The sequence below is a fragment of the Chrysemys picta genome, chromosome 3, assembly GCF_011386835.1.
Source record: "Chrysemys picta bellii isolate R12L10 chromosome 3, ASM1138683v2, whole genome shotgun sequence".
In the NCBI taxonomy this organism is placed as follows: Eukaryota; Metazoa; Chordata; order Testudines; family Emydidae; genus Chrysemys; species Chrysemys picta.
In genome coordinates this window covers 69,631,979-69,659,301 of record NC_088793.1, presented here as the reverse complement: position 1 = coordinate 69,659,301, position 27,323 = coordinate 69,631,979, and the positions used below count along the sequence as shown (strand labels likewise).

The following is a 27,323-nucleotide window of genomic DNA, read 5'->3' as shown; positions in this document are numbered from 1 at the left end:
ATCCTCTCTGCCTCGGTTTCTCTATCTGAAAAATGGGGAGAATAATACCTTCTTCACAGGTGTGTTCTTTGGATTGACCGGTTGATATTTTAAGATACTATGTAAATTATATTATTTGTATTAATACAGGTGGGGACAATCACATCTTTCTACTACTATAGAGATAGGGACTGGGGGTGGGATATAGATTTGTTTTTCAGTTAATTGTATTTAAAATAAATTCCAACTTTTCAGACTTGTCTCCTGTCTTTGAGTCCTGGTTGACATTTCAGAGCTCAGAGATCAGGGATTCCCTTAATTGTATCTGACATTATTATTATTGTATTACTGTAATTTATTATTTAGTGTGCTGGTTTCTGCGCAAACGTAGAAGGTGCAACCCCTGACCTACAGAAATGATGGGGGGGGGTGGAGTGTCACATGTAATAGGCCAGAGTTGGGGAGCCTAGATACTACAGTGACAAGTGCCTTCACAATGGACAGGGAGAGGTTGCAGCCTTGATGTGCAGATAGCTTTGTGGCCATGGTTGTTGAACAAATGCAGCCCAAGAGACACAGTTAAAAAAAAAATCATTGAGCTCTTGCTCATCAGCCTCGTGTGTGAATGCGTTTTAAGCCATAACCATGATAAATGTAAAGCCCAATCAAGGTTTGATCTGTGCATATGGGAAGCAAGCAGAGGGCTGCCGTTATTGTAACCAGCTAATTAGCATGTCCCCTAAATTCCCCCCCCCCCCCCCCCGCTGGTACAGCAGCCTGCGCCCGGCGGGATGCTTCCTCGGTGGGTTTTGCAGTCACATAACAGGAGGCGGAGGAGGGATGTGTGACCTGGCTTTGCCGGACGCCGTCCCGGACCAAGCGAGAACAGCTTGCGGAGATGTGGCCCGCCGGTGAGCTTGTGCGTGTGTGAATTACACTGGGTGCCGGGCAGTGCCCCGCAGGATCGGGGGGCAGAAAAGGCAGCAGCAACATTGCAGGGCAACACTTCCCCCCTTCCTCTGTGGGGAAGGAGGGATCTGCTGCCCCCTGGGGGTTGGGAAAGGCGTTATCACCACCCCCAGCTGGCAGTGGGTCCCGACCATGCCCTTCTGTCCCTCCCCAGCTGCTGTCACTCCGCAGAAGACAACAGCAAGACGATGATGCTGATAATAATTAATAATTTAAAGCCCATAACGGGATGAATGGGGAAGGCTGTGTGCAAAGGCAGGGGCTGGCTAAGCGAGGGGAGACGTTGCTAGGTTGCTGGAAAGGAGCAGAAGGCACGGAGGGAGTCTTGCCCAGGACACGGTCCCTTCAGGAGAGGGGAAGTGGGGACAAGGTTGTCCTTGGAAACGGAGATCTTAATCATCTTCCCCATCTAACGCTTTCATACCCAGAGCAGAGCAACTTCCCCCCTTGCCCTCCCAGCATCTCAGTGCACAGAGCAGCCCCGCCTCCCCAGCATCCCAATGCACAGAACAGCTCCTCTCCACACAGCACCCCAATACACAGAACAGACCCCCTTCCCTCTCCTCCCCCAGAGCCTCCATGCACAGAAAAGCCCCACCTTCTCCTCCAACACCCCCATGCACGTAACAGTCCCCGTTTCCCCTCCTGTCCCATGCACAGAACAGTCCCCCCTTCCCCAGCATCCCAATACACAGAGCAGCCCCCGTTCCCCCTCCTCTCCCTGCACCCTTATGCACAGAACAGCCTCATCTTTCCTCCAGCACCTCACTGCACAGTGCACACCCCGGTCACCCTCTTCCCTCCAGCACCCCAATGCACGGAGCAGCCTCCCCCCTCCAGCCCCGCTTCCCCAGGGCGGCGAGCATCCCTCCCTCCCCAGGCGTGTGAATGAAGTTTGCTGCTGCGCTTTGCCTCCTTCTCCGCTAGTTACTGTTGCCGTGTCTCTGCCGCTGCCAGGGCCAGGACAAAGGCACATTAACACGTGATGGGGACGGAGCTTCATAAATGGGACCCGAGAGAAAGAGGGGGGTGCGAGGAGCCAGGCTGGGAGGCGAGGCGCGGACACACACACTCAGCCGGGGCCGGGCGCGCAGCAGCTGCAGCAGCAGAGGAGGAGTGGGGGCGGCTTCCTCCCAGCCAGGGGCAGGAGCAGCGCATGGAGAGCAGCGCCCGGCAAGCTGCCTGAGCCTGCCTGCTGTCCTTCCCCAGCTCCTAGCACCGCCTCCTCTCCTCTCCTCGCCTCTCTCCGGCGCCCCAGGCCCGGGCGGGGCGGGGCGGCCCGCGTGCTCCCCGCTGGGGGGTGGCTGTAGTAAGCGTGGGAACGCGTCTCAGTCCCGCGGAGGAGCCGCCGCGCCACTTGGCAAGACCACGAGGCAGGCGAGAAGGAGCAGCGCCCCGGAGCAGGAGCCGAGCCGGGGCGATGTGAAGGGTAAGGAAGAGCGGAAGGGGCGCTCAGCACGGAACTAGCCGTCCCCTCCCGAGTGTGTGTCTGGGAGGGCAGTCCTGGAAGCGCATCTCACTAGGGGGGTGAGAGATACCGGCTACTACCCTAGTGTCAATGCGAGATCAACTTCTTTGCTGTGCTGGTCAAGGGGCTGTTTTCCTCCCAGTGTCGCTGGTCAGTTCCTCTAGTATTTTAGGGCTCAGGTATCTGTCTGTCTATTACAAATAGCTTTCTGACCCTCTGTGTGTGTGTGTGTGTGTGTGTGCGTGCATCTATCACAAATAGCGTACTGACCCTCCTTGTGTGTGTCTGTGTGTTTGTGTTTGTGTCTGTCACAAATAGCTTGCTGACCCTCTATATGTATGTGTGTATCACAAATAGCTTAAAGAGACAAAGAGTCCTGTGGGACCTTAGCCACAGGGCTCTTTGTCGCTTTTTACAGATCCAGACTAACACGGCTACCCCTCTGATACTTGACAAATAGCTTGCTGACCCTCTCTGTCCCTCTATTACAAACCCCTCTGTATAGGTGTGTATCTATCACAAATAGCTTACTGACCCTCTCTCTCTGTGTACCCCCTACTAACACACTTAAGTAATACATGTAATCATCTGTATAATAATATACTATGGATTATTTGTTAAGGACATTCTTGGTGCTGTACAGAATAGAGGGGAAGATGCAGTCCGTGTCCCAAGGAGCTTACAATCATATTACAAAGGGACACACACACACATATCCTGTTGAAAATTTTTTCTCCTCATCAAATGTAGAGGAATGCATTAGAACCCTCTTAAAACAATACCTGTTAAACCAATAAACTTTCTTTGCAGTAGCTTGTAAATGACAGTAGTAATGCCCCTTATTAGCAGAACAAATTATGTGCCTTGAACAAAACAGGAATATTAAAATGCAGTTTAATATTGTCCCAATAAATTGCCATTTAATTAAATAATTATTAGAGACAGTCCTCCCTGTGCACCAAAACAATGACCTTTAATTATTTTTAGTGTATTTTCATGAATTTGAGGTTTAAATGGTAACACTGTGAATCTGTGTGTTCTGTATGTATGTAATGCTTGTTTTACTGTGTGTACATACATGAATAGCATGTTGGTAAAATGAGTATGTTACTGAAAGCTACATGCTTGTTAAAAGGCTACCAAAAGTCTTTTGAGTATTGTAGTTTATTTTCTTTACACATGTATATTAATTATGGTCTTTTGTCTGTCTTGAATGATCCTCAGTAATTTCCTCATGGCTGTCTTATTTTTCTGTTTTTCACACTATCTCAGCAGTCTAACCTAAAATTGGTAAGGACAGTTTGTTATAGAACAACATTTACTGGATGGAAAATTTTCATCTCAGTTTCATTACTTCCCTTAATAGATGTGTATTGAATAGAAAGGACAAATCCAGTTCCTGACAATAAGGAGCCCTGTAGGTGCTAAGGACTTGTGGTCTTATGGTTAACATACATCTGTTCTTCTGTGATTCTGAAGCTCTCAGAGAAACCAACCTCTTAGGTTCCCACAGGACTTTATCTGACATTGAGGATTTCTTCTCTAATCCTAACTCATGGATAATTTACAGTGGATAACATTCTTATTGATTTGTTTTCTATACTTCTCCCTCCACATCCCACCCCACCCCAAAAGATAACCCTCTGCTATTGAAATTTTAACTGAAATAAAAGTCAACTTGTAATTGTGTATGCAAAGATGTTCAGCGAGGATGTCACTAAACCTTGAGCATTGAATATCATTTGAATATTCGGTATTGTTGGGGTTTTTTAAACCTAAGAACTGAAAAAAAACCCAGTCAGGTGTTTTTAAACTTCTTGAGTGTATCATAATAAACTTTCAGATTTACAATTACAAGTAGCCAACTGGGTTTGTTGTAAATGGACATTACTTTATTTCAAAGATATCAGCTAATCTACACTGAGGACACCCCTGGTATGTATTAAGTCTTTGATAGGAGAAAAGGTTTCACTATGATACTTTGGTTTAAGATCAGTAAAATGGTGTTAGACGACGAAATCTATAGCTTTTCCCATTTTCCTAAAATTACGATGAGCATTACTTCCTGTATGAAAGGAGATTACATGAACATGTTACACAGCTTTGATGATAGGTAGTATATTTCAGAAGAGTTAGGGAAATATATGACAGTGAACTAGAGCTGAAAAATTCTTCTTTTTAGGTATTTTTATGCTTTAAGATATAATTATTTGTTTAGGTTTTTTAAAAAAAGTCTTATATGTAGGGTGGTGGATTTTTATCCTTTTTGTTTGTATCCCTTGTTTTCAGTTTTATTGTTCACCATTTCCTAAAGGAACATGTTATTCTCTGTGTAGTGGTGATACTAATATTCCCATCTAGCAAACTTAGGTGCAGGACCAGAGTGTTGTTTTTGGTATTTAATAATGTTAGAGCACTCAAACTGTTAAAATGATAACAATTAGTTGAGAGCAGATTACACTTAATAACTGCTTGCCATAGGTTTTCCCGTTTCGTCTCAAGAAAGAAAAAGGCTCACTGATTGTGTTGGAGGTATTTATTAAGCAAAAGAGTTTATTAAATTAACTGTAAAAGAAATGCATGAAACACCTTTAAATAGATTAAAAAGATGAATGTTTAATTTTTTATTTGCTTCAGGCTGAAATTAGTTTTGTAGCCACCACCAAATACAGGTACATCATTGCTTTATTATATATTATTCTTTGGAATAAAAGGCAGAACAATTTGAATAAAAACATTTTAAAATGGAATTGACAAAAACAATAAATATATTACTGGGGATTGTAGCAGGGATTACTTGCCTGGGGGGGAGAGGAGTTGGCTAGGTAAAGAAAAATTATTTCCTATGCATTTATCTCATCAACTAACCAGTAACAATATCTCAAAAACATGACATTAAAAATACTTTACATCATGCTATGGAATCACGATTTTATTAGTAAGAGAGTAAGCTGGTTGAAGCCTTTGATCTTAGCCGTTGTTCTTTAGTTAATTATGTTGGCTCAATTGCATAAAGGACACCATTAAGAGCTTTCATGCTTTACTAAAAGGATGGCATGTCTCAACCAATGTAAGTCTGTCTTTCTGTTTCAGTGTTCACAATTTTCTAATTTGGCTATTGAAATTTTAAGGATGAAATAGTTTTGTTTTTTTCAATTATTTCCTTCTTTTATCCTTTTGACTATAATGTAGACTTGATGAAAAATGCTTGCAAGCTATAATAGAACTGAAAATTTCAGTGCTGAAAGGTTTATATTCTAAGATTGAGTACTCGGTTGCTTTCTCCTCTTATTGAATAGAGCTGTGTGATAATATTAAAAAGCAAGTGGAAACCCTGACCAATCTTTATATTCACTGAATACCACCTGAGAATTTTACAAATTTCTTTTCATTCCTGACTCTACAGGTCTTTTTCATCCACTCACGGCCACTCATTTCACAAATTTCTTATAGAAAAAGTTAGGTTTAGTTTTCTATATTTAGAAAGAGATTAATGTATTTTTTTAAAATACAAACTTTGTGACCTTTCTCTGGCAATTCAGTCAGAGGTTTCTATGTATCTGCAGAATTCATTTTTTGTGCACAGTGATTTCTTTTCATTTCTTTGTGCATGATTATATTGGCTTTATCTGATTCTCCTCATGGAGCAGTACATGTCTATAAAGATGTTTTGCTGCAGCTTCCCAAATAGTTCAGACTATCTGAAATGATGAATGTCATACAAAATCATTTATCAATCATCTAAGTGAAAACTTGGATATTTTCCTTTCTATGCCAGAGAATTTGTACAGTTTGCTGCTGATTTAAAATGTGTACTTGGAAGTGACCCTAAACCTGGTATTTGGCCAAGTTCAAAGCAGCTGTGCAGATGGACACAGAAGACAGAAGGCTGAGGGAAATAGACCCTTTTAATCATAACAAGGCTGCTCTTGTTTTCCTATCGATAGTAGAAATGCATGCCAGGCCCTTGTACTCAAAAGCAATCTTGCAAATGTGCCAGAATAGGCAGCAATAGCATTCTGTTATTAATATAAAGTTAAAACATGTTAGGATTTAGTAGGGTCGAACCCTCTATCTTGTTAATATTGTTCTCTACTTCTGTTCTATTAGTTGACTGGCACTGTACTGATGTAAAAGGTGCACATAGGTTCTGGGTGGAAGTCCTTATCTCAACAATAGTAATTCTATCTTATTGGAAATGTGTGTGTATGTAACTGATCGCAGAAGCCAGGTTGGAGCTGTCTATGGAATGGTTAGAATTACTTATAAATCAGTTTCTTGTTGAAAGAACTTCTGAAGTTGGCTTTGATGCACATAAAAATAGTTCAATTAGCAACATGAAGTTGGACAACATTTGATCATGTTTGTGTATTATGCAAGGGCTTTATGAATATCCAACCATTGGGCCCAATCCTTCTCCCATTATAGGCTTTTCTGATCAAATTAGCCAAATTCATATTGCAGATAAATAACTAATTCACTATTGAATTACTACTCCATTGACCCCTATTTACTCTCAACTATACTACTTAATACAATATAGTTTATTTAGGTTTATGTTGAGCTGTTAACATAACTAGACATACAGATTTAAGGCTTTGTCCTAATTGTACAGATTGGGGCTAAATTTTATTAGATTTTTGCTTGATCCAGAATAAGCCTTATCTCTGGCAATCGTGTATTTATTCTTTCTGAGAAAATCATGTTTACCCACTAAAAAGTGATGAGCAGAAGCAGTTGATTAGGGAATACTATGAAATCTATTTCAGATCCAGCTGGTGTAATTTTCACACCTGCATTTTAGGAAACCCTTTCAACATTTTTGTTTGTTTGTTTTTGTTTTTTCTTTCTCTTTGTGAATATCTGAATGTGCTTGCTATAATCAGAAATCTTTATTTTTAGCCAACTCTGTCTCTCTAACAGTGCAGACTGCATCTGTGCTTGGAAAATTATGTAAAATGGGTTTGGAGTTTTAAAATAAATACATTGACAGGATCTCAGTGGATATACTGACTTCAGATTTTTGCTTTTCCCCCTACAAAGGCTGTGTAAGGGATATATTAAAACAGTGTGCAACAGATATTTCGCATATAGTAGCTCTGTCGTGTATTATACATATACTTCTTATTCTTTAACTTGTCTGCTAATGTTTAGCACCAGGAATTTGGAGTTATTGATGCTAAACACCATTGCAACACTTTTAAGACTTTGCATTTCTCCAAGGAGATTTAATACTATATTTTAAACTTTCAAACTGAGAAATTAATTTTGTCTTTTTAAAAATTTATTTCTGCAAATGAAATATTATACTGGTTGGATGTATTTTTTGTTGTTGTTCTGATATAATGGATATCAGAATCTACTATAATTTCTCTCTCTCTCTCTCTCTCTGTTAAGAAAAGCATCTGCATATTTCAAAGACATGCACCATTGCCAAGCAATCTGGTGTAGTGGTTTAATAGTTTGGAAAATAATTTCACAAGTTGCTTGTGTATATAAGGGCAGTATATCAGAATATTATAATCTGAATGCAACTATGAAGAGTTATCTGATCTTATTTAAATTTTATAAAAGTTTATAAAGGTCTAAAATCCAAAAAATGTTTTCAATTTTTTAACTGGAGTACATCTTACAAAGAGTTCTGGATGAGACATCAAATTAACTAAAAACCTTGCTATCGTAAATTCTGAGCATTCCACTATATGATGGGCTAACAATAATTTCCAAGAGAAGTGGACTCCTGAGAACTAAAGTAGATGAATATTGCATGGTGGGTACCCTTTTGACCCTCTTTGCACTGACCTTTTGTTATCACAAGTATACCCCTTTTCTTTCCATATTCTATTTATTATATCCCCTGCATTGATCATTCTGTAGTTACATTTGAGACCCTTCTCTTTCTTCTCAGCCTCAGATATGTACCCAGTGCTTCCATTTTCTCAAACACTTTGATTTCACTAGAGTCTTCAGCCTGAACTGCTCATCCGATCCATTCTTTGCTGACCCTCCCCCACCCCAGTGCCATGTGTCAATACTTACAGTCCTGTCCTGTTCATTGCCCTTAAGCAACTTGGCACCATCAGAATCCTTCATTTCTTCCTGCACTGTCTGAATACAGAAATAGACCTTCAAATGCACAAGCCAGTGCCTTAAAAACAATGGTGTTTGCTCTAGTCCCATATCCACTATGAAATCTGGAAATCCTATCATACCCTTCACCTGACAGTGCATCGCTAAGTGTAATGTACATTCTCTTTCAATTCAAAAGGCATTGGTAGTCTTCTCATGCTTTCATGCCATTACTTTTCTTCTTTATCCACCCAGCCTTCCTCTGGCCAGCTACAAAGAATATTTTCCTTCTTTAAATCTAAGAACCAGCATTTGTGCTAATCTCCCCTCCATCCTGCTCCTCTCCACTAATGCCTTCTCCTCTTCTCTACCCTTTTCAGTTTCCTTCCCAGGTAGCAATAATCTGTTAAGAAACCACCTGTTCTTTTGCTCCCCACCATTCCCCAATCACACACGTCCTTCTCCTGTAGTTGTTCCTACATAACCACCACTGTCAATATTTACTTTGCCTCTGGCACTTTACTTAAAATCTGCTGCTGTCCACTTCAGTATTATTTATTTGTGTATTGTTCTTTTCAGATGGGGAAAAAAAAGAGTCACAGGCCCAGCCCCGGTTTCTTAAAATCTCCTTAGAGCTTGACTTTTTCCTACCATTCTGTTTCTAACCTTCACTTTCTCAGCAAAGTACAGTAAATTCCCCCCCTCCCTTCAATCCTTTCTACCACAACAATATCCGTGACCTTTTTTATTCTAAATTTTGCTATGGACATGGAAACTGCCCTCTTCTGAGTAGTTAATTATTTCTTCCTTTCTGTTAATTAAGTTTTTTCCTCCCTGATTGTTTTCCTTAACTTCACACTGTGAACCGTTCCATCCTTTCATGGATCACCTCCAATGTTATCCGGTAGTCTCTGGTTCCCTCTTCATGATTCTGCACCTTCGAATCAACCTGCTCTTTCTCTCTGTACTTGGTGATCATCCCTTTCTGTGCCAAGCCGTTCTCTGTGCTGTCCCACATAATTCCGTGCTCAGCCTCAGCTCTTTTCTGTCTACTTTCTCCCTCGTGGTCATCTTGTCCCAACTTGTAGCTTTTACATCAAAAGACACTCAACTGTACAAAGCAGCTGCATCTTTCAGTATTATAGCTGGTTGAAAAATGCAAGAAAAAATACTTTTTCATCATTTTTGGTTGCAGAAATTTTGAATTTCTGAATTTTTTTGAAGTTTGTCAAAAAACAGCAAAAATCTTCTGAGAAAATTTTTGTCGAAACATCAAAAATTCAAAAAATGTTGACCAGCTCTCTTCTACACCTTCAATGAGTTTTCTTTCTACTTTCTCTGCCTTCAGTAGGCAAAGGGAGTTTCCGACTTCTCAGCTTTCTTCAGCTAAATATCTCAAAGACAGAAGAGCTTCTTTTGGGAAAGGGGAACATCTCTAAATAGAGTTATATCTTCCCTATTGACCCAGATCTCCCACTTGCCTCCACTGTCCGCAACCTTGGCATCATTCTTATTTCTGAACTCTCCTTCTCCTCCCACATCTCCTGTGTCTGTAAATCTGCTTATCACCGCCTCTGCAATATTTCCTATGCATGCTACTGTCTCAACTCCACATCTGCTAAATCCTCAATCAAAATGTCTAGCACACTGTTGGCACCATACAACAAGAACATAGTAATATTCACCTTTTATTGAAATGTTGTTCTTGATGGCGTCCCCAAGTACTAGCTCTCTGGACTCCGGCATATATACAGAATGCTGCTGCCCAATTTTTCACATGCACAAAGAAGCATCATTACATCAGGCTATCCTGGAACAGCTCAGATGGCTTTATATTAATTGTTAGAATATAGTTCAAACCTCCCCCCCCCCCCCCCTTGTCTTTAAAACCCTCCTTGGACTTGCTTCATAGCTTCCTAACTCATAGGAAACAGGAAGAGAAAAGGTCTCTCTGCCCCCCTTTTCACCTAGCACTAGCTTCTTCTCAGCCTTCACACAATCTACAATGCAAGGAGTATGGGGAATAAATCGGAAAAACTAGAAGTATTAGTACATAAGCTAAATAAGACTTTGTGCAATAAATCTCATGACTAGAATATTGGTATAGAAGTGTATAGCTTGTTCAGAAAAGACGGGGGGAAAGGGAAGAGGTGTTGCAGACCTGTTGAAAGGCTCTGGGAGAAGATAAAAGGAGAAAAAACAGGGGCAACACCATGGTAGGAGTCTACTATAGACCACCAAATCAGGAGGAGGAGATGGATGAGGCATTTCTGGAACAAATACCAGAAATATCCAGAATACAAGACCTGGTGGCATTAACTACCTAGACATCTGAAGTAATACAGCAAAACACAAAATGTCCATTAAATTCTTGGAATGTATTGGGGACAGCTTCTTGTTTCAGAAAGCAGAGGAAGGGGGACAACCATTTTAGACTTGATTCTGACTAGCAGGGAGGAATTAGTTGTAAATGTAAAGGTAAAAGGTCATTTGGATGTAAGTGATCATGAAATGATAGATTTCATGATTCTACAGAAATGAAGGAGTGAAAGCAGCAGATTAAGGACAGTGGACTTCAAAAGAGCAGACTTTAACAAACTCAGAGAACTGGCAGGTAAGATCCCATAAGAAAAATCTAAGAGAAAAAAGTCCAGGAGAGTTGTCTGTTTCTCAAAAAGACAGTATTAAAGGCACAACTATCCTGATGCAAAGGAGAGATAGGAAAAATAGTAAGAGACCACTATGGCTCCATCAGGAGCATTTTACTGACCTGAAAATCAGAAGGGAATCCTACAAAAAGTGGAAACATGAACAAATGGCTAAGGATGAGTACAAAAGAATAGCTCAAGCATGTAGGAACAAAATCAGAAAGGCTAAGGCACAAAACTAATTACAGCTAGCAAGGGATACACAAGACAATCAGAAGAGGGTCCATAGAGGAGCCAGAGATAGACACAGGATTACTTAGTAGGAAAAGAGAACTAATAATGGATGACATCAAGAATGCTGAGGTCAGTATTCTCTAAAAAAGTTAATACGACTTTTGACACAGTCCCAAATTGCATTCTCATAAGCAAACTAGGGAAATGTGGTCTATATTAAATTACTGTAAGGTAGGTGCATAACTGGTTGAAAGACTAAATTCAAAGAGTAGTTCTCAATGGTTCAATGTCAAACTGTGATGATGTATCTAGTGAAGTGCCGCAGGGGTCTGTCCTGAGTCTGGTACCATTCAATATTTTCATTTAATGACTTGGATAATGGAGTGGATGGTGTACTTATTAAAATTTATGGATAACACCAAGCTGGGAGGGGTTGCAAGCACTTTGGAGGACAGGATTCAAATTCAAAATGACCTTGATATATATGAGAACTTTTTTGAAATTAACCAGATGAAATTCAATAAAGACAAGTGCAAAGAACTACACTTAGGAATGAAAAATCAATTACAAAATGGAAAATAACTGATAGGCAGAAGTACTGATAAAAAGGATCTGGAGATTATAGTGGATCACAAATTTGAATTTGCGATGTAGTTGTGAAAAAGACTAATAGGAGTATCATATGTAAGACATGGGAGGTAATTGTCCTGGTCTGTTCGACATTGGTGAGGCTTCAACTGTAGTACCGTGTCCAGTTCTGAGCACTACACTTTACAAAAGATGTGGACAAATTGGGGAGAATCTAAAGGAGAGCAATGAAAAAGATAAAAGGCTTAGAAAACCTGACCTGTGAGAATGGTTTAAAAAAACTGAGTATGTTTAGGCCTGGTCCCCACTAACCCCCCACTTCGGACTAAGGTACGCAAATTCAGCTACGTTAATAACGTAGCTGAATTCGAAGTACCTTAGTCCGAACTTACCGCGGGTCCACACGTGGCAGGTAGGCTCCCCCGTCGATGCCGCGTACTCCTCTCGCCAAGCTGGAGTACCGGCGTCGACAGCGAGCACTTCCGGGATCGATTTATCGCGTCTAAACCAGACGCGATAAATCGATCCCAGAACATCGATTGCCTGCCGCCGGACCCTCCGGTAAGTGTAGACGTACTCTTAGTCTTGAGAAAAGATGGCTGAGAGAGGACCTGGTAACAAGTCTTCAAATATGTTAAGGGCTGTTATAAAGAGGACCAAGATCAATTGTTCTCCCTGTCCACTGAAGGTAGTACAAGAAGTAATTGGCTTAATCTGCAGCAAGGAAGATTTAGGTTGGATATTAGGAAAAACTTTCTAACTATAATGATAGTTACGTTCTGGAATAGGCTTCCAAGGGAGGTTTTGGAATCTCTGTCATTGGAGGTTTTAAGAGTAGGTTAGGGATGGTCTAGGTATACTTGGTCCTGCCTCAGAGCACAGGGGCTGAACTAGATGACTGCTTGAGGTCCCTTCCAGCCCTACATTTCTATGACTGTTTGAATCTTAAAGTTATTGGTATGTGAGCCTTTTCCTGGGCAGCTCCTGTTGTCAGGTAGAGCCATCCGCTATCTCTGCCCCACCAACTCTTCCCACCCGACCCTCCATTAACCATCCACCAATTTTCAAATCTCAGAAGAGAACCTATGTTTTTCTTACCTGCTATTTCCCTCTTCCTCTGGTTTCACTTTTTATTCCCGCTTGGTCAATCTATTAACTCTGCCAAGCTTTTTGCACTAGTGTCTGCACAAAAGAGTATTCAAAACAGTGAGCTTAGAGCACGTATCCCTTACACTGATTGCAGAACAGTTTCCTGTATAAACTCATGTATTCACCTGGTCATAACCAAAACATCCACCTTTTTGGCTGAAAATGTCCATGTATAATCACTGTCCAAACAAGGTTTTTTCTCCCTAGAATATTTAAGCAATCTCCCTTCAGTTGTTCTGGAGTTTAGTGAGAGTGGAGAAGGAATATGCTACCAGTTAAAATCTAACCACACTTCTTTTATCCAGGGCTAAAGCTAAAATGGCTGAAATTTGGAAGCTGGCATAGGCATAGGCACTGAGGCTTTTCCTGGGTTGGAAAAAAATCCCTGGAGGTTGATTTTTAAAAGTTATGAGCATTTGAAAATTTTGCTGTGAGCCCCGGGCAATAGATGTTTCATTATGTTTGTTGGTGCATATTTAGAGTCAGATCCTGCAATGGGCTCTGTGTAGGTGGATCTTTGTATCTATGAATTCACCCTGTTGACTTCAGTTGGGCTTTGAATGGGCACAGATACTATCATTAAGTGCACATTAGTTGAAATTATTTAGTTTGCAGACTTTAATTATGAAAAACTATATCAAACCAGTTTTCTTATGTTATTCATTGCCAAATCTATTCTGAGCTGGTATCACCTTAAGTGAGTTTATCCTGAATCCAGATCAATCTTCTCCACCTGCTGCTCTTAATCTGAACCCTCCCCTGTCCTGCCAGTTGCTTTATTGTCTCCCAAAACGGTTTTTTTAAAAACTGCTTAACAATGACACGTGAAATATTTTAAAATTTTGAGCATGTGCCATATTTTGTTTTTTTGATATTCTAGCAGCTGAAGGCCTGTCCTGTCACATGGGTGTAATTCATAAAGCCATGGTAAAAGAGTCAAAACTGGGGGTTCTTGTTTGCATGCACTGTGTTGTAGTGAACCATGTTGCTTTTGTACTTGTTCTCCTGTCTGTGCACAGAGCTGTGCTGGAGGCATAACCACCTCTTTGTTACCTCAGGTAGCCTTATTCCCACCTTCTCTGATCAACTGTCACATTCCAACCACCACAGAACCTTTGGACTCCAACATTCTATCTGGTTCTCACAGGGCCAGTGACGACTGAACCTGGTGATATTTCTAAACAAAAAGAGCTCTTAGCCCCCTGCTTCCATTACCTGACACTGATGCAACAGACATTCTAGGCTTCAGAGTGGCACAGTCCGGTGTCAGTTCTGGAATATATGTGGTGATTTGTGCAGGTTGCAAATGAGGGGCTATGTGTGCCTGTGGTTAGTGTGTGTGTGTGTGTGTGTGTGTGTGGTGTTCTGTGGGTGATTGATTGTTGGGCCAAGTAATCCACCATCTGCCTCATACAACCAATGAAAGTGTTGCATGCAAATTGGCAGTAGAGTAAGGGTATTGATGGGTTGAGTTACCTCTGATATCACAGTGGTCTAGGTTTCTTGGTGTGGCATAGATACCTGCCTTGCTGTCGCCTGGGTGTAATTTGTAAAGTCAAAATAGCTGAGAACTTAAAAATAGGATGGTAGCAGACCATGAATCCCTGTGATGGTTGAACCTAGTGATATTCTGAACAAAAATATCTCAGCCATGGTTGGAGCTGTATCCATTGCTTCACACTCTACACACATTCTAGGCTTAAGAGTGACATTCCTAGAATCTTATTATTTAGATAAAGGAGGCCTGAAAGGTTTTTTTTTTTTTTTTTCAAAAAAGTTATGCACCTAGCCAGTCTCTGTAACCATACCTTCCCATCACTGTTCCCCTCATCCTCCCTCACCCACTCTCTGTTTGTTTGTGTTGCCAACATGTTGTGTATTCTCTTAATTTAGATTGTAAACTCTTTGGGCCAGGGTACAGCACCCAAAACAATAAGACCCTTATCCTGATGGGGCCTCTGAGCACTACAGTAGTAAAACAAACAAATAATAATCACTTACCACTGGTTTCTGACCAGTTTACACCCAACATAAAACTTGCATCACTAAATTATATCAAAACTGAATTTAGTCCAGTCACTTCCATAAACATCACACTTGCTTATGTCAGGCCTGATTTTTGGCCCACCATAGCTAGAAACTATCTTATTTGTTGAGAGCACTTACTATTATCTTTAATGATCTTCCCTCTGAAGTCCTCACACAGGCAAAATTTCCACTGAATTCAGTGAGAGTTTTCCTGAGTAGCTAGTGACTGTACACTTAAAATGTTATTTAAATCCAAAAAAGTTAAATAAACAGTATTCAAGATGTAAAAAACATTTTCACATTCTTTTGCAACAAGCTTTTTGCATCACTTCAGTGAGACTCAGTCTCACTTCACGTATTCCGTCTTTCCTTTTTTAAGGCTTGGAAACCTAGTTCTGGTCTAGGCAGCTGTACTGTTCACCACCATTTATAATAAGGTAATTATTAAACTAAATGTTAATTGTATAAGCCTGTTCTAATTCATTTAGGCTATCATATACTATAGTAGAACTTATTTATCTAACATTTTTTGACTACCTAGTCATGATGGTAAATTATTATTGTTGTTGTTATTACTATTATTTCTACTGGGTTGGGTCCATGGGACCAGTCAAGGTTGTAGTCCCATTCTGCTTGGCATTGTACAAACACATAGGATACAATTCCTAACCCAAAGAGCTTACAACCTAAAATGGTGAGCAACATATGAAGACTCGGGGAGAGGATTACGATCCAAATATATGATTTTATATACATATTTCAATGCATTTAAAAAAAAATATTTCAACTATACAAGATGCCCTTTGACCAATTCTTAATTATCTGTAAATCTCATGGAAGAACTGTGTAAAATGGAAATCCAAATATTTTACAAAATGGAAATTAGTGAATCATGATTATTATCATTGTATTATTTTAGTATTGTTTGTTTTGACTTCTTGTTCTCAGCATATCTGCAGTTTTTAGCAGCACTGTCATATTACTTTTTTTAGGAAGAATGTTACTATTTATTTTTATTAGGTTATTAAAATTGCTCTGTCAATCATTTTGCCTTGAAGAAAAATTCAGCTTTTGTAGATGATGGCAATAATTGTAATAACCTGCCTACTGCAAAAAGAATAGAGAATTGTTATTCATATTCTTGTAGTATTCTTGTGCCCTGAGTAAATGAGCTTTGCATGGGGAACCTACGCAAGGTTTAGGAGAGAGTTGATCCTCCTGTAATCCAACCATGAATTTACACAGCCTTTCCATGATCACTACTGCATACAGCTTCTGGGTTCTAGTAACATCTATGTAACCCTTAAGAGGCTTTACATGACTATGCAATGGGGAGCAGAGGCAGAATTTGCCCTGTCGGCTTTAATTAATTCAGCTGTTTAAGGGTTCACTCCTACAAAGTGCCAAGTGCCCACAACTCTCAGTGAAAGGTGTGGGTGGTCAGTACCTTGCAGGGCCCTAATAATGCAAACTGGAAGGAGAATTGATAAACCAAAGTCAAACCAAGTAATGTCATTGACAGACAAGCTGGCCAACGTGTTTTTAAAAGCTACTCTAGCTAATGGATGACACTTTGTACATTTTCTGTGATAGTGGGAATCAAAAAGCCACAGGCTTGTGGAAAACTTCTTATGTGGAAGAAGTGATATGGCCTAAAGTAGTGTGCGTTTGTTTTGTTTATTTGTTTTTGGTGCGAGGAGGTTAAGGTAAAAGGGAAGATTATTGAGCTTGTTCTTTAGCTGGAGATACTAATCTATTAACTTTTGTCTGTAGTTAGAATTCTCTATTTACTGTGAACTAATTCATGTAGTTATGTAATTGCACTAAAACTTTGAGGGTTGGCACCAGCAGTGCCTGTAATTCACCTTTAATCAATTTTTTCATTCTTTTTAAGCCATTTTTAAAAGCAAGCCTAGAGAGCTCACTTCAGGTGCCAGACTAAGAGCTTTGGAGACTGAAGTCCTCTAGCTTCAGAACATGTACAGACAGCACAGGCAGTAGCAATGCAAGGTCCTACACGGCTGCATTAATATGTCTCCACACTGTATTGGAGGGCCCACTCCTGGGATGAAAGATTTTGGACACTATTGAAGCTGCCAACAAGGGGAGAAGTGTGCTGGTGATTTTCATGATGTGGACTCTTGTCCGCTAGGAAATGGCAGTGGAGCCCACCCATTTATTTCTGTTATCAGATGGTCACAATTGATCTGGGCTGGATTTAAACCAATTGCTTAGATGAGGATGGCTACATAGTTCATTTCCAGTCCCCTGAGATATCCAGCTGCCATTGGCACTTCCACACATGCCACCAATCTCTCCATTTGTACAGTAATAGTGCTGAACTGTTTCTAGATGGAACATTTGAGAGCTGAAATCTCACAATACCAACATGCACATCTTACCAAGCAAGTGAGTCTATGAATGAAGGCCTGCCTTTCTGAAATATAGGACCAGATTCTCGGCTGATATAAATCAATGTAGCTCCTTTGACTTTAGAGGAGCTATGCTGGTTTATACCAGCTGAGGATCTGGCCCACAGTCGTCTGCTAACTCTGCAGCCATAAACTTTGACTTCTGTTTTCACTAGCTGGAAGTGAGGAAGTTTGCTAATTGGTTAAATATATATCCATGCTATAGTTTATACAGAGATAACATATTACCTATATTAAAACAAGCTAAACCCCAGTAAAATACAGTTCAGTGTCACTTGAATGGCTGTTTTACTGCAACTTTAATAAAAATCAATGCTACTTTAATAGGTGCATCCAAACATACTGCCAGAGATTTCCAATTATGATATTCCCAGCAGCAAACAAAAACAAAATGAATGTCAGCTGTATCCCCAAAAGCCTAAACTATATTACTAATGAACTTTCAAAGAAAACTCTATGCAAAAACAATAAGGTGCAAATCACTATAATAATCTAAATGTAGAAATACAGAAAAACATCATCGAAATGCAGAGTAGGATTTGCCTCTCATGCTTCCATTAACCATCTTGTTAGCTTAGTGTCTGCATACATAGTGGTATTGTAACATACTCCTTCTAAAACCTTGACTGCGCCCACACAAATTCATGTTTTTCATTTGTATTTTAAACAAAGGTAGGATTTGAACCAGGGCTTGTACTTCATTAAGAGAAAATACATAGTTTCTGCTAGAGTCACATTAAGTATCTCCTTCCCAGTAATTTGTCTTTCTAGTAGATGTACTCAGTTGCATAACAATTGGCAGTCTTGACTCAAATACAATCTTCTTGACATTGAGTTATAGCTTTAATGATTAAAACAGCTGTCTTTCCTATGGCAGAAGTAAGTTCTAAGACAATTGAATATTTAAATACTACCATCATCTTTATATGTGTATAGAGTTAATTGATTTTTTTGTAGTTTTAAATTAATGAAGTGTTTTTCACATACTGCTATAAGCTGTGTTTGTTAGAAAGTTGCCCAATTCACCTTAGAGTTGGTTACAAGTCAGTTGACAGCAAAATCATTGTTATAATGTATACAATCTATAAAATCCACTATAAACATTTATAAAGTACCTTCTGGATGAAAAGTGCATTAAATGTAAGAAAACAACAAGGAGTCTGGTGGCTTTTGTAGATACAGACTAACACGGCTACCCCCTGATACTTGATTAAATGTAAGATTATTATAATCCATTTTCAATATGTTCTTCAGGAAAGTTGTCTTTCATCACCATTTAGACTGTAAGAATTAAATTACCTAATCCATTTTAAGACTGTCTGTCTGTTTTATAATGAAGATTTCGTTGCTTTACCCGTTATGAATCCTATACACGATGACAAAACTCTCACAGCCATTCTGTTACATATTAGACTCTCCGGTTATTACATATACTTTTTCACCATTTTTACAACATTGATGTTGCAGTGTCCTCTTGAGGTATAGCTTTATAGCCTACCTTTAATGCTAGCTGTCTAGGAGCTTTATCCAAAATGCATTGAAGTCAGAGGGAAGCCTCTGATTGATATCAATGGATTTTGGACAAGAGCATAGGTGCTCAGATACCAAAGCATAAGTACAGTGTAAATATCTAGCTAGATAGATAATCTCTGCTTCTTTCTGGAAATACCAATGATAGCGTCCATTTTGAAATGTTTCTGTTGTTATGAGAGAGGAAACTAATACTTTTTACTATATATTTTTTTATATTCAGTAATACTGAGCAGATGTATTTTCTTATAAATGTGGAACTCCTCTCTTTACTCCAAGGATTGGGGCAGTCAGGTTCTCTGGATTTTGCCAGCTAATCCCTTGTGTGCTCTCTAACATTTATAGCCAGCTATACCAACTGATCAGGTGAAGTCAGTATGTGGTTTTATGCAATACTAGTACCGTATATACTCAGTCATAAGCCAGTTCGTTTATAAGCTGATCCCCCTCCCCCAAGATGGATAAGTAAAAATGGAAAAATGTTATGACCCGTTCATAAATCGACCCTATAATTCAGGGGTCAGCAAACTTTGGCTCCCGGGCCATGAGGATAAGCCACTGGTGGGCCGAGATGGTTTGTTTACCTTGAGCGTCTGCAGGCACAGAGGTAAACCTAAGTAAACAAAGTGTCCCAGCGCGCCAGCTGCTTACCCTGATGGGCCGGGACAGCAACTGGTGGGGAAATTTTGGGGGGAGGAGAAGTTGGGGGTCAGGGGAATAACCCCTGTAACCATCTCCCACATGACCCCACCCCTAGCCTGGGACCCCCACACTCTCCCCTTCCCACCTTATCTGGGGAGGATGTCTGTGGCCCGGCTGGAGCTGCTAGGGCAGGCTGGGCAACGTGGCCGCAGCCCTGCTGTGGCGGGCCAGACCAGGCGGTGTAGCCGCAGCATGTTCCAGCGGGCTGGGCCACATGCTCCAGCATCTGGGCGGCACAGTCACAGCCTGCTCTGGGGGGTGGGGCCAAGCGGCATGACTGCAGCCTGCTAGCCCCAGAGCTGCAGCTGCTTCAGAGGCTGGGGGGAGAGCAACGTGGCCAGAAGCGGAGAGAGACTCTGGCCCCGCCTCTTCCCTTCTGATTGTGCTGCCTCTCCTTGCTCTCTCTGTTGTGGGGAGGGGCTGCGTCCCACCTGTCCCTCTCCATACCCGTTCATAAGCCGACCCCCTTCTCTGGTGCTTCCCTTTTTTACTAAAAAAATTCGGCTTATGAACAAGTATATATGGTAATTTGCTGGTGACCCCATCAGTTTCTCCAGAGTTTAAGCTTCCATTTTAACACAAACAAAACAAAAAAAATTATTTTCTAGCACTTATAGTTGCTGATATAACCTTCTGAATGTCTGATTAAGGCTTAATATAAACAGAAACAATGGGTCTGCTTCTCACTTGCACTATGACCCTTTTACACCACTCTGGCAATATAAAGTGGCTTTAAGATAGCTTTTTAAAGTCCTTTTATACTGCCAGAGTAGTGTAAAGAGGCCTTAGTGCAGATGAGAATCAGGCCTGGTAGGTTTAGGGCAAAAAATGAACTGCCCCTATTCATCTCTATGGGGTGTTAACTCTGAAGTTTATTAATCCAAATTAAAATGTCAATATTGACTATTTCACTACTGTTTATTTTATCAGAAACATTCTGGGATTGTGGGCACAGCTTGAGTAGAATACCACCACTTTTCCCTTGCATTCTGCTATACCAATTTCCTTGGTGCACTTAGCAGAAGTAATTAACAGAATAAGGATGCTCATTATCCTCCAAATGCATATAAAACAATTTAATAATTTTCAATAATTATTATATATCCAGTATCCTCGTACTAGGCCTTTGATATGTAGCTCAGATTACTGCAACACAGAGCTAGACACACATACAAGAATACGGACAGGGTGAAGAGAGAAATCTACGTTTGTATATCAGTCTCTGTTGATAGGCTCCTTCAGTGTTCTTTCCTTGCAGTTAGATTTACAACACCCTCAATACCTTTTAAAATACAAACAATGATTGTTCACTTTAAAGTGATCTCTGCACTGGCAATTGTTTCTAAATGGAAAAAGTCAGAAAATGTTGTTCCACAAGGTTCTTTGAAATCAGACATCTCAGTTCAATTCTAGAGTAACTGTAATATCTTTCTGGTGGAGCTGCTCAGAAAATTTTGATGAAAAATGAAAACAATTTTCTATGCAATATCTTTCCCCATTTTCCAGCTTCTTTCTTGTGTGTAGCCATTTAATGGATTTCAGATGTTGATCAATTATTTAGAAGCAAAGCTCTTCTGACTATAGCAGGTGACAAAGGCTAGACCTATAGTTCAGTACAAGGAAAGATGGAATGTTATTTGACATGACTGAGCTAAGTTGTTTGTAAACTTTATCTCCCCATTTATCTTAATTATTTGATCTTTTTCCCCTTCCCAGGATTTCCTCACATGTATTTTTTCCCAAGTCTCTTTGAATCCTACATAATACAAGACTGGGGTTATGAAGTCAATCCTAGATGGCCTCGCAGACACAACTTTCCGAACAATTACAACAGATCTTCTTTACATGGGTTCCAACGATATCCAGTACGAAGATATTAAAAGTGACATGGCCTCCAAACTAGGATACTACCCACAGAAATTCCCATTATCTTCCTTCAGGGGTGATCCTTTCCAAGAAAAAATGACTGCAGGAGATGATCCCCTATTAAGTATCATTCCATCGGATCAGATCAATATTACAGATTTTTACAACAAGTCCCTATCCACTTTCAAGGATAATGAGGAGAATCTACAATGTGGGGAGAACTTCATGGATATGGAGTGCTTTATGATTCTAAACCCCACCCAGCAGCTGGCCATTGCAGTGCTGTCCCTTACCCTGGGCACCTTCACCGTTCTGGAGAACCTTCTTGTGCTGTGTGTTATCCTGCACTCTCGAAGCCTCCGGTGCAGGCCTTCCTACCATTTCATTGGCAGCTTGGCAGTGGCTGACCTCCTGGGCAGTGTAATTTTCGTCTACAGTTTTGTTGATTTCCATGTTTTCCATCGGAAAGACAGTCCTAATGTGTTTCTGTTCAAGTTGGGTGGAGTTACAGCCTCATTCACTGCCTCAGTAGGCAGCCTTTTCCTTACTGCAATAGACAGGTACATATCTATACACAGGCCACTAGCTTACAAAAGAATTGTTACCAGGCCAAAGGCTGTCGTAGCATTCTGTGTGATGTGGACCATAGCTATCGTAATAGCTGTTCTTCCTCTGCTCGGCTGGAACTGCAAAAAACTCAATTCTGTTTGTTCAGACATCTTCCCTCTCATTGATGAGACCTATCTAATGTTCTGGATTGGGGTCACCACTGTACTCCTGCTGTTTATTGTATATGCCTATATGTACATATTGTGGAAAGCTCATAGTCATGCTGTTAGAATGATTCAGCGTGGCACTCAAAAAAGCATAATAATTCATACCACAGAGGATGGTAAAGTACATATTACTAGACCTGATCAAACTCGTATGGACATCAGGTTAGCCAAAACCTTGGTCCTTATTCTGGTGGTTTTAATCATATGCTGGGGCCCTCTACTTGCAATTATGGTGTATGATGTCTTTGGGAAAATGAACAAGCTCATCAAGACTGTCTTTGCATTCTGTAGCATGCTCTGTTTGATGAATTCAACAGTGAATCCCATCATCTATGCTCTAAGAAGCAAGGACTTGAGACATGCTTTCCGAAGCATGTTTCCAACCTGTGAAGGGACTACGCAGCCTCTTGATAACAGTATGGAGTCTGACTGTCAGCACAAACATGCTAACAATGCAGGTAATGTTCACAGGGCAGCTGAAAGCTGTATTAAGAGCACAGTTAAGATCGCCAAAGTGACCATGTCTGTCTCTACAGACACAACTGCAGAGGCATTGTAAATCAAAGCCCTCTCAACATTGTGAGAATAGAAGTTGGTTTAAAATAAACAAAAAATACATGACCTAAAGCTTTTGTTCCCTCACCTGTAACATTTTAAAGTTTGTCATAATAAGCTATACAATGATTGTTTTAAGAATCATTGCCATCAGCCAATCCTCCAAGTTTAACAATTAGGGATTCAAACTATTTTAAAAAAAGAGAAGTTTTTAATTAAAGAAAGTGCTTATTGAATAATAAAGTATAAAACTCTGGCAGAACGTACAGAAAATGTCAAACTAGCAACAATTCCTTCAGAAGTTACTGGGGATGGAGTGGAGGGGAATCTGAAAACTTGTGAAACCTAATTGAAAACTAAAACATCATAAAGCCATGTCATCAAATAAGAAAGCCTTGTAATCATAATGTTCATTCCATTGTGAAATGTATTAAATGTCTATAAGTCATAGAAGTTTTCATTTCTTTCCAAAAAGCGGCAGTACTAAGTTTTAGAGGTTCTGTAAAATGTGTTGTGTCCTGTGAAATGTATACTGTTTTATTACTTGTTACTGATATTTGTCTAACTAAACCAAGTGAAAACGTAAACTTGTGTGGAAATAATGTGAAATATGTGTTATGTAAACCCCATTGAAAATACCTTCTGTATTTGAAGAACTCCTATGAGCTATTTTGGAAATTTTACATGTTTAGTAGGCTTCTGTGGATTTAGAGGAAAGGCATTGTATTTCTTTAACTAAAATTATTTGACATTTGAAATCCCCATTAATTTTAACTTTCATCTGTGTACAAGAATAACAGCAACAAGGGAATATAGACTAGCACTGCAGAGAAAGGAATGCACTGGTTCAGACTTTTAAATAACACTGCGTTTAAACATAAGGACATTTATTGCCTTACGGACTATGCCTTTCTGGTGGGCATTATGTACATATGAACAGTAAAAAGAAAAGGTACTGGATACTGGCTTCTTTAATTGGCAACTGCTAGCACTGGACCTCTGAAAACAGCATGTGTCAGATTCAGTGTATAATGTTATCACTGTGGCGTTGATATATACTTGAACTGTGCTGCATTCCTGTATCCCAGGATTAAACAGATTTAAAGCCTGAGATGCCAAACTCCAGTCTTCACTAAACAAGGAGCAAGTATTGTCAAAATTAGACATTTTTTATGTTTGAGCGTGTATATAAATAAATATCTGTGTGTGTGTGCTCACGTGTGTGTGTACGTATACTAAGTAAACATGGGTCACAGTAGTATTACTAAGATAGGAAACTGTGACCAAATGTAAACTATGTCCTGTTGCACTCTTTGCACATGAATTCTGTTCCTAAAATTGAGTTCTTCCAGCTGACGTGATGAACATACTAATTGTAAGATTCAGAACATACTTGTAGATCCACCCTGAGAGACTTATCCATGTATTAGAGAAACTAACCTTTTAGTTTTACTCGAGAACAAGGCAAAAAAACAATCAGGAGGAAAGGGCAGGAGGCAAAATATGCTGTGAACAAAAATAAACAGAAAATCAGTATTTACAGTGTTAAAAAAATTGAGAACGTTAGAGATAAGACTTTTTTCCCCCCAAAAAAAGTCCTTGAGTATTAAATCTATTTGCTTGAAATCAGATGTGTCTCACTGTAAAAACAGGGTATCAATGATGATAGAAACCGGAAACCATCATAATTAAGGCAAAGAAAGAGTTTTTAGATCCAAAGGTGCCATTCCATTTTATAATGGAAATTTTTAAAACCTTGGATTTTTTTGTAGTAAAGAATGTAATTAAATCGCCTTCCTGACATGGATATTCTCTAAATCTCATTCTGAATAAGAGCCATTGAGCCTTATTCTCCACTGCCTGGTACATTAGGTTATATTCTGTCTCCTGCTCTGGCTGCTTTATGCTAAGGCAGCTTCAAAGCCAAGCTAGCCAACAAGCTATCCAAGGATTCCCCCAAGACAGGGGAATCCCTCAGTGGCATAGGGCTTGTGTAGCCAACTCGACACCACCTCTTCATGCTCTATGGGGAGTGGCTTAGGGAAAGGAAGCATGGCTGGATCACTGATGATCCATGGCTGCCAGAATGACCTCTTGGGCGCTGTGGTAGCTGCTCACAAGTCAGAGCAGCCAGTAGCACCAGACAGCCCCAGGATTGGGGGGAGGGAGCAAAGGAGTGTCATATAGTCATCTTTGCTCCCCACCCTATCTAGGGTACTGTGCTGAGCAGAACTTGACTGGAGCTGAGGATCTAGCTCCATGTTTAGTCATTTACATCTGTGCTATCTGAGTCCAAATCAGAGCAGTTGCGTTTTACTGCTACTGTGCACTGGTGTAAATGATTCCACAAGATACAAAGCAGTGAAGATTCAGGTCCATTGCCTAAAGACTGGTCATAGCACAGTGCTTTGTAAGAGCCCAGCCCTGCAAGGTTCTGAGTAATTCCTGACAGATACTGAGTTCCTGCCACTCATGCGTACGTGGGTGGGAGCGCAGGGTGCCTAGAACCCTGCGAGGAGGTACACTGTACCTTGTAAGAGTAGGCCCATGGGATGAGTAAAGGATGAGGTTTCTCAGAGTATTGCTCTACTGCTGGTAAAATCTAACAATGAAAGAGCTTTCTTTCCTTTCAAATATACATTGTTTTTCATGCAGCAGTCTGGGAGGAAAGAACACAGTGTCAAATGAAAAGATATTTTAAGAGCCATTTTTTTGAAACTGTCTTCTTGTGAATTCAATGCAAATTTTATAGATTTGTTGTTGTTGTGGATTCAAGTTCTAAATTTTATGTGATAAATCATGGGACAATGGGGCTGTCTTGGCACTAAACTTGGTGCTTATTGATTATAAGAAATCACATCCTGTGAAATATTCATATATCAAGATCTTCATTTACATATGAGTTTTTAAAAAGGTTTGTGAATTATATTTCATCTTAACATCATTTCTCAACTGAGGTGGCAAAAAAGTCCCTACAAAATGTAAACTAAATAATTATTATTTAATTAGAAAATCAATTCCTGTTCCTAGATTAGCTGAACTTAAACTTCTGCTTGAGGTAATCTATTTTGCAATTGCCCACCTTCCTTTGGTGATGGCACAACTAACCTAAATAGCATTCCACAACCACCCCCATTCTCATAAAATGAATAACTCTGTAGTTACTGTTCAGTGTATTTATCAACTTTAAGTGTTGTATATCTATAAAAGAGACCATCTGTATCATGTGCAAAGTTAGATTCTCAACAATCTAATTGTATATTTGTATAATATTGTATCTCCTCGATGCTGTGCAATCACTGTCAACATTTTTTTTGCACTGGCCTTCTGATGAAAATGTTAAGATGCCTATTGTAAGATAAGCAGAACATTTTACCTGCTGTTATTGGGCTGAATGTATGTAAATAAAGTCATCTGTACAAGCAGTGGCCTAAAAAGTCTGTAATTTTAGGATAGGACAATTATTGAAGTTGCTGTGACATCTGAAAAGCTACCTATGAATAAACTATTTACATGGCCTCTTGGGATGCAGTGTCATAGAGAAAGGAAAGTCTTTCTTTGTGACAATATGACTTAGAGAAATTGGATTACCAGAGCTTTTATTTCCAATGTTTCAAAGTGGAGCACATAACTCTTTATTGTCTGTAAATCTAACATTATTACTTCCTCTTAGAAGAATATTGTATTGTTAGATGTTTGTTTGAGCTGGTAACATCCTTGCAACTGCTGCAATATCTTTCTGTTAGCAACCTGTATGATACTTTGTACACAAGTACTGGTAAGATTGTCATTAACAGTAGCTTCGACCATTTAACTACCTATAGCAGAATAGTATATCTGTAATATTTCCAATGTATTACTACCATGCCATATTTTATTTCTATAATGTAATTAAACTGTTATTTATTCAAAGAGAAAGTATTCCATTATGTTTGTTTTCCAAAAGTCAAAGTTACTGAGTGTATTCCAGAAGATGCCACTTCATCCCACAATCTGGGGCTGTAGATTTTATTTATAAGGGTTTTTTCCCCTTGTCAAATGTGTAAACAACTGGTTATATACAACAGTTATCAAGCTTCATGGGTCTTCATTGTATTTGTGTTTCTTTGAGGGTCAAGGGTAGATATATATATACTGTGATGGAGACAAAGGTGTGATGACATGGATAAGACTGAATCCCTTATGTCATTATATAGCCAAATGTTTCCCTTCCTCGAACTGCAAAAGCATAACTAAGGAACCTGGAATGCCAATATTCAGAAGACTCTCTCAAAGTGGAGTTTTTCTGGAAAGTTTGAGGGAAATCAGACACAGCATTTCCAAGAGTTAT

The 27,323-nt window shown here is 39.8% G+C and overlaps 1 protein-coding gene across 3 annotated transcripts; it reads left to right on the top strand.

The window, feature by feature from the left end:
- The first annotated feature begins 797 nt into the window (after positions 1 to 797).
- On the top strand, positions 798 to 26,905 carry CNR1 (cannabinoid receptor 1). Of its 3 annotated transcripts, none has more exons than XM_024103011.3 (2): positions 798 to 890; positions 21,513 to 26,905. In XM_024103011.3, exon 2 carries the CDS (start codon positions 21,576 to 21,578, stop codon positions 22,995 to 22,997), a length of 1,422 nt encoding a protein of 473 aa, XP_023958779.1. In that variant the 5' UTR covers positions 798 to 890; positions 21,513 to 21,575; the 3' UTR covers positions 22,998 to 26,905. The 3 variants fall into 3 exon arrangements, with proteins under 3 accessions (XP_023958779.1, XP_005299762.1, XP_065446252.1); XM_005299705.5 differs by lacking the exon at positions 798 to 890 and adding an exon at positions 1,968 to 2,377; XM_065590180.1 differs by lacking the exon at positions 798 to 890 and adding an exon at positions 15,511 to 15,569.
- Positions 26,906 to 27,323: the final 418 nt, after the last annotated feature.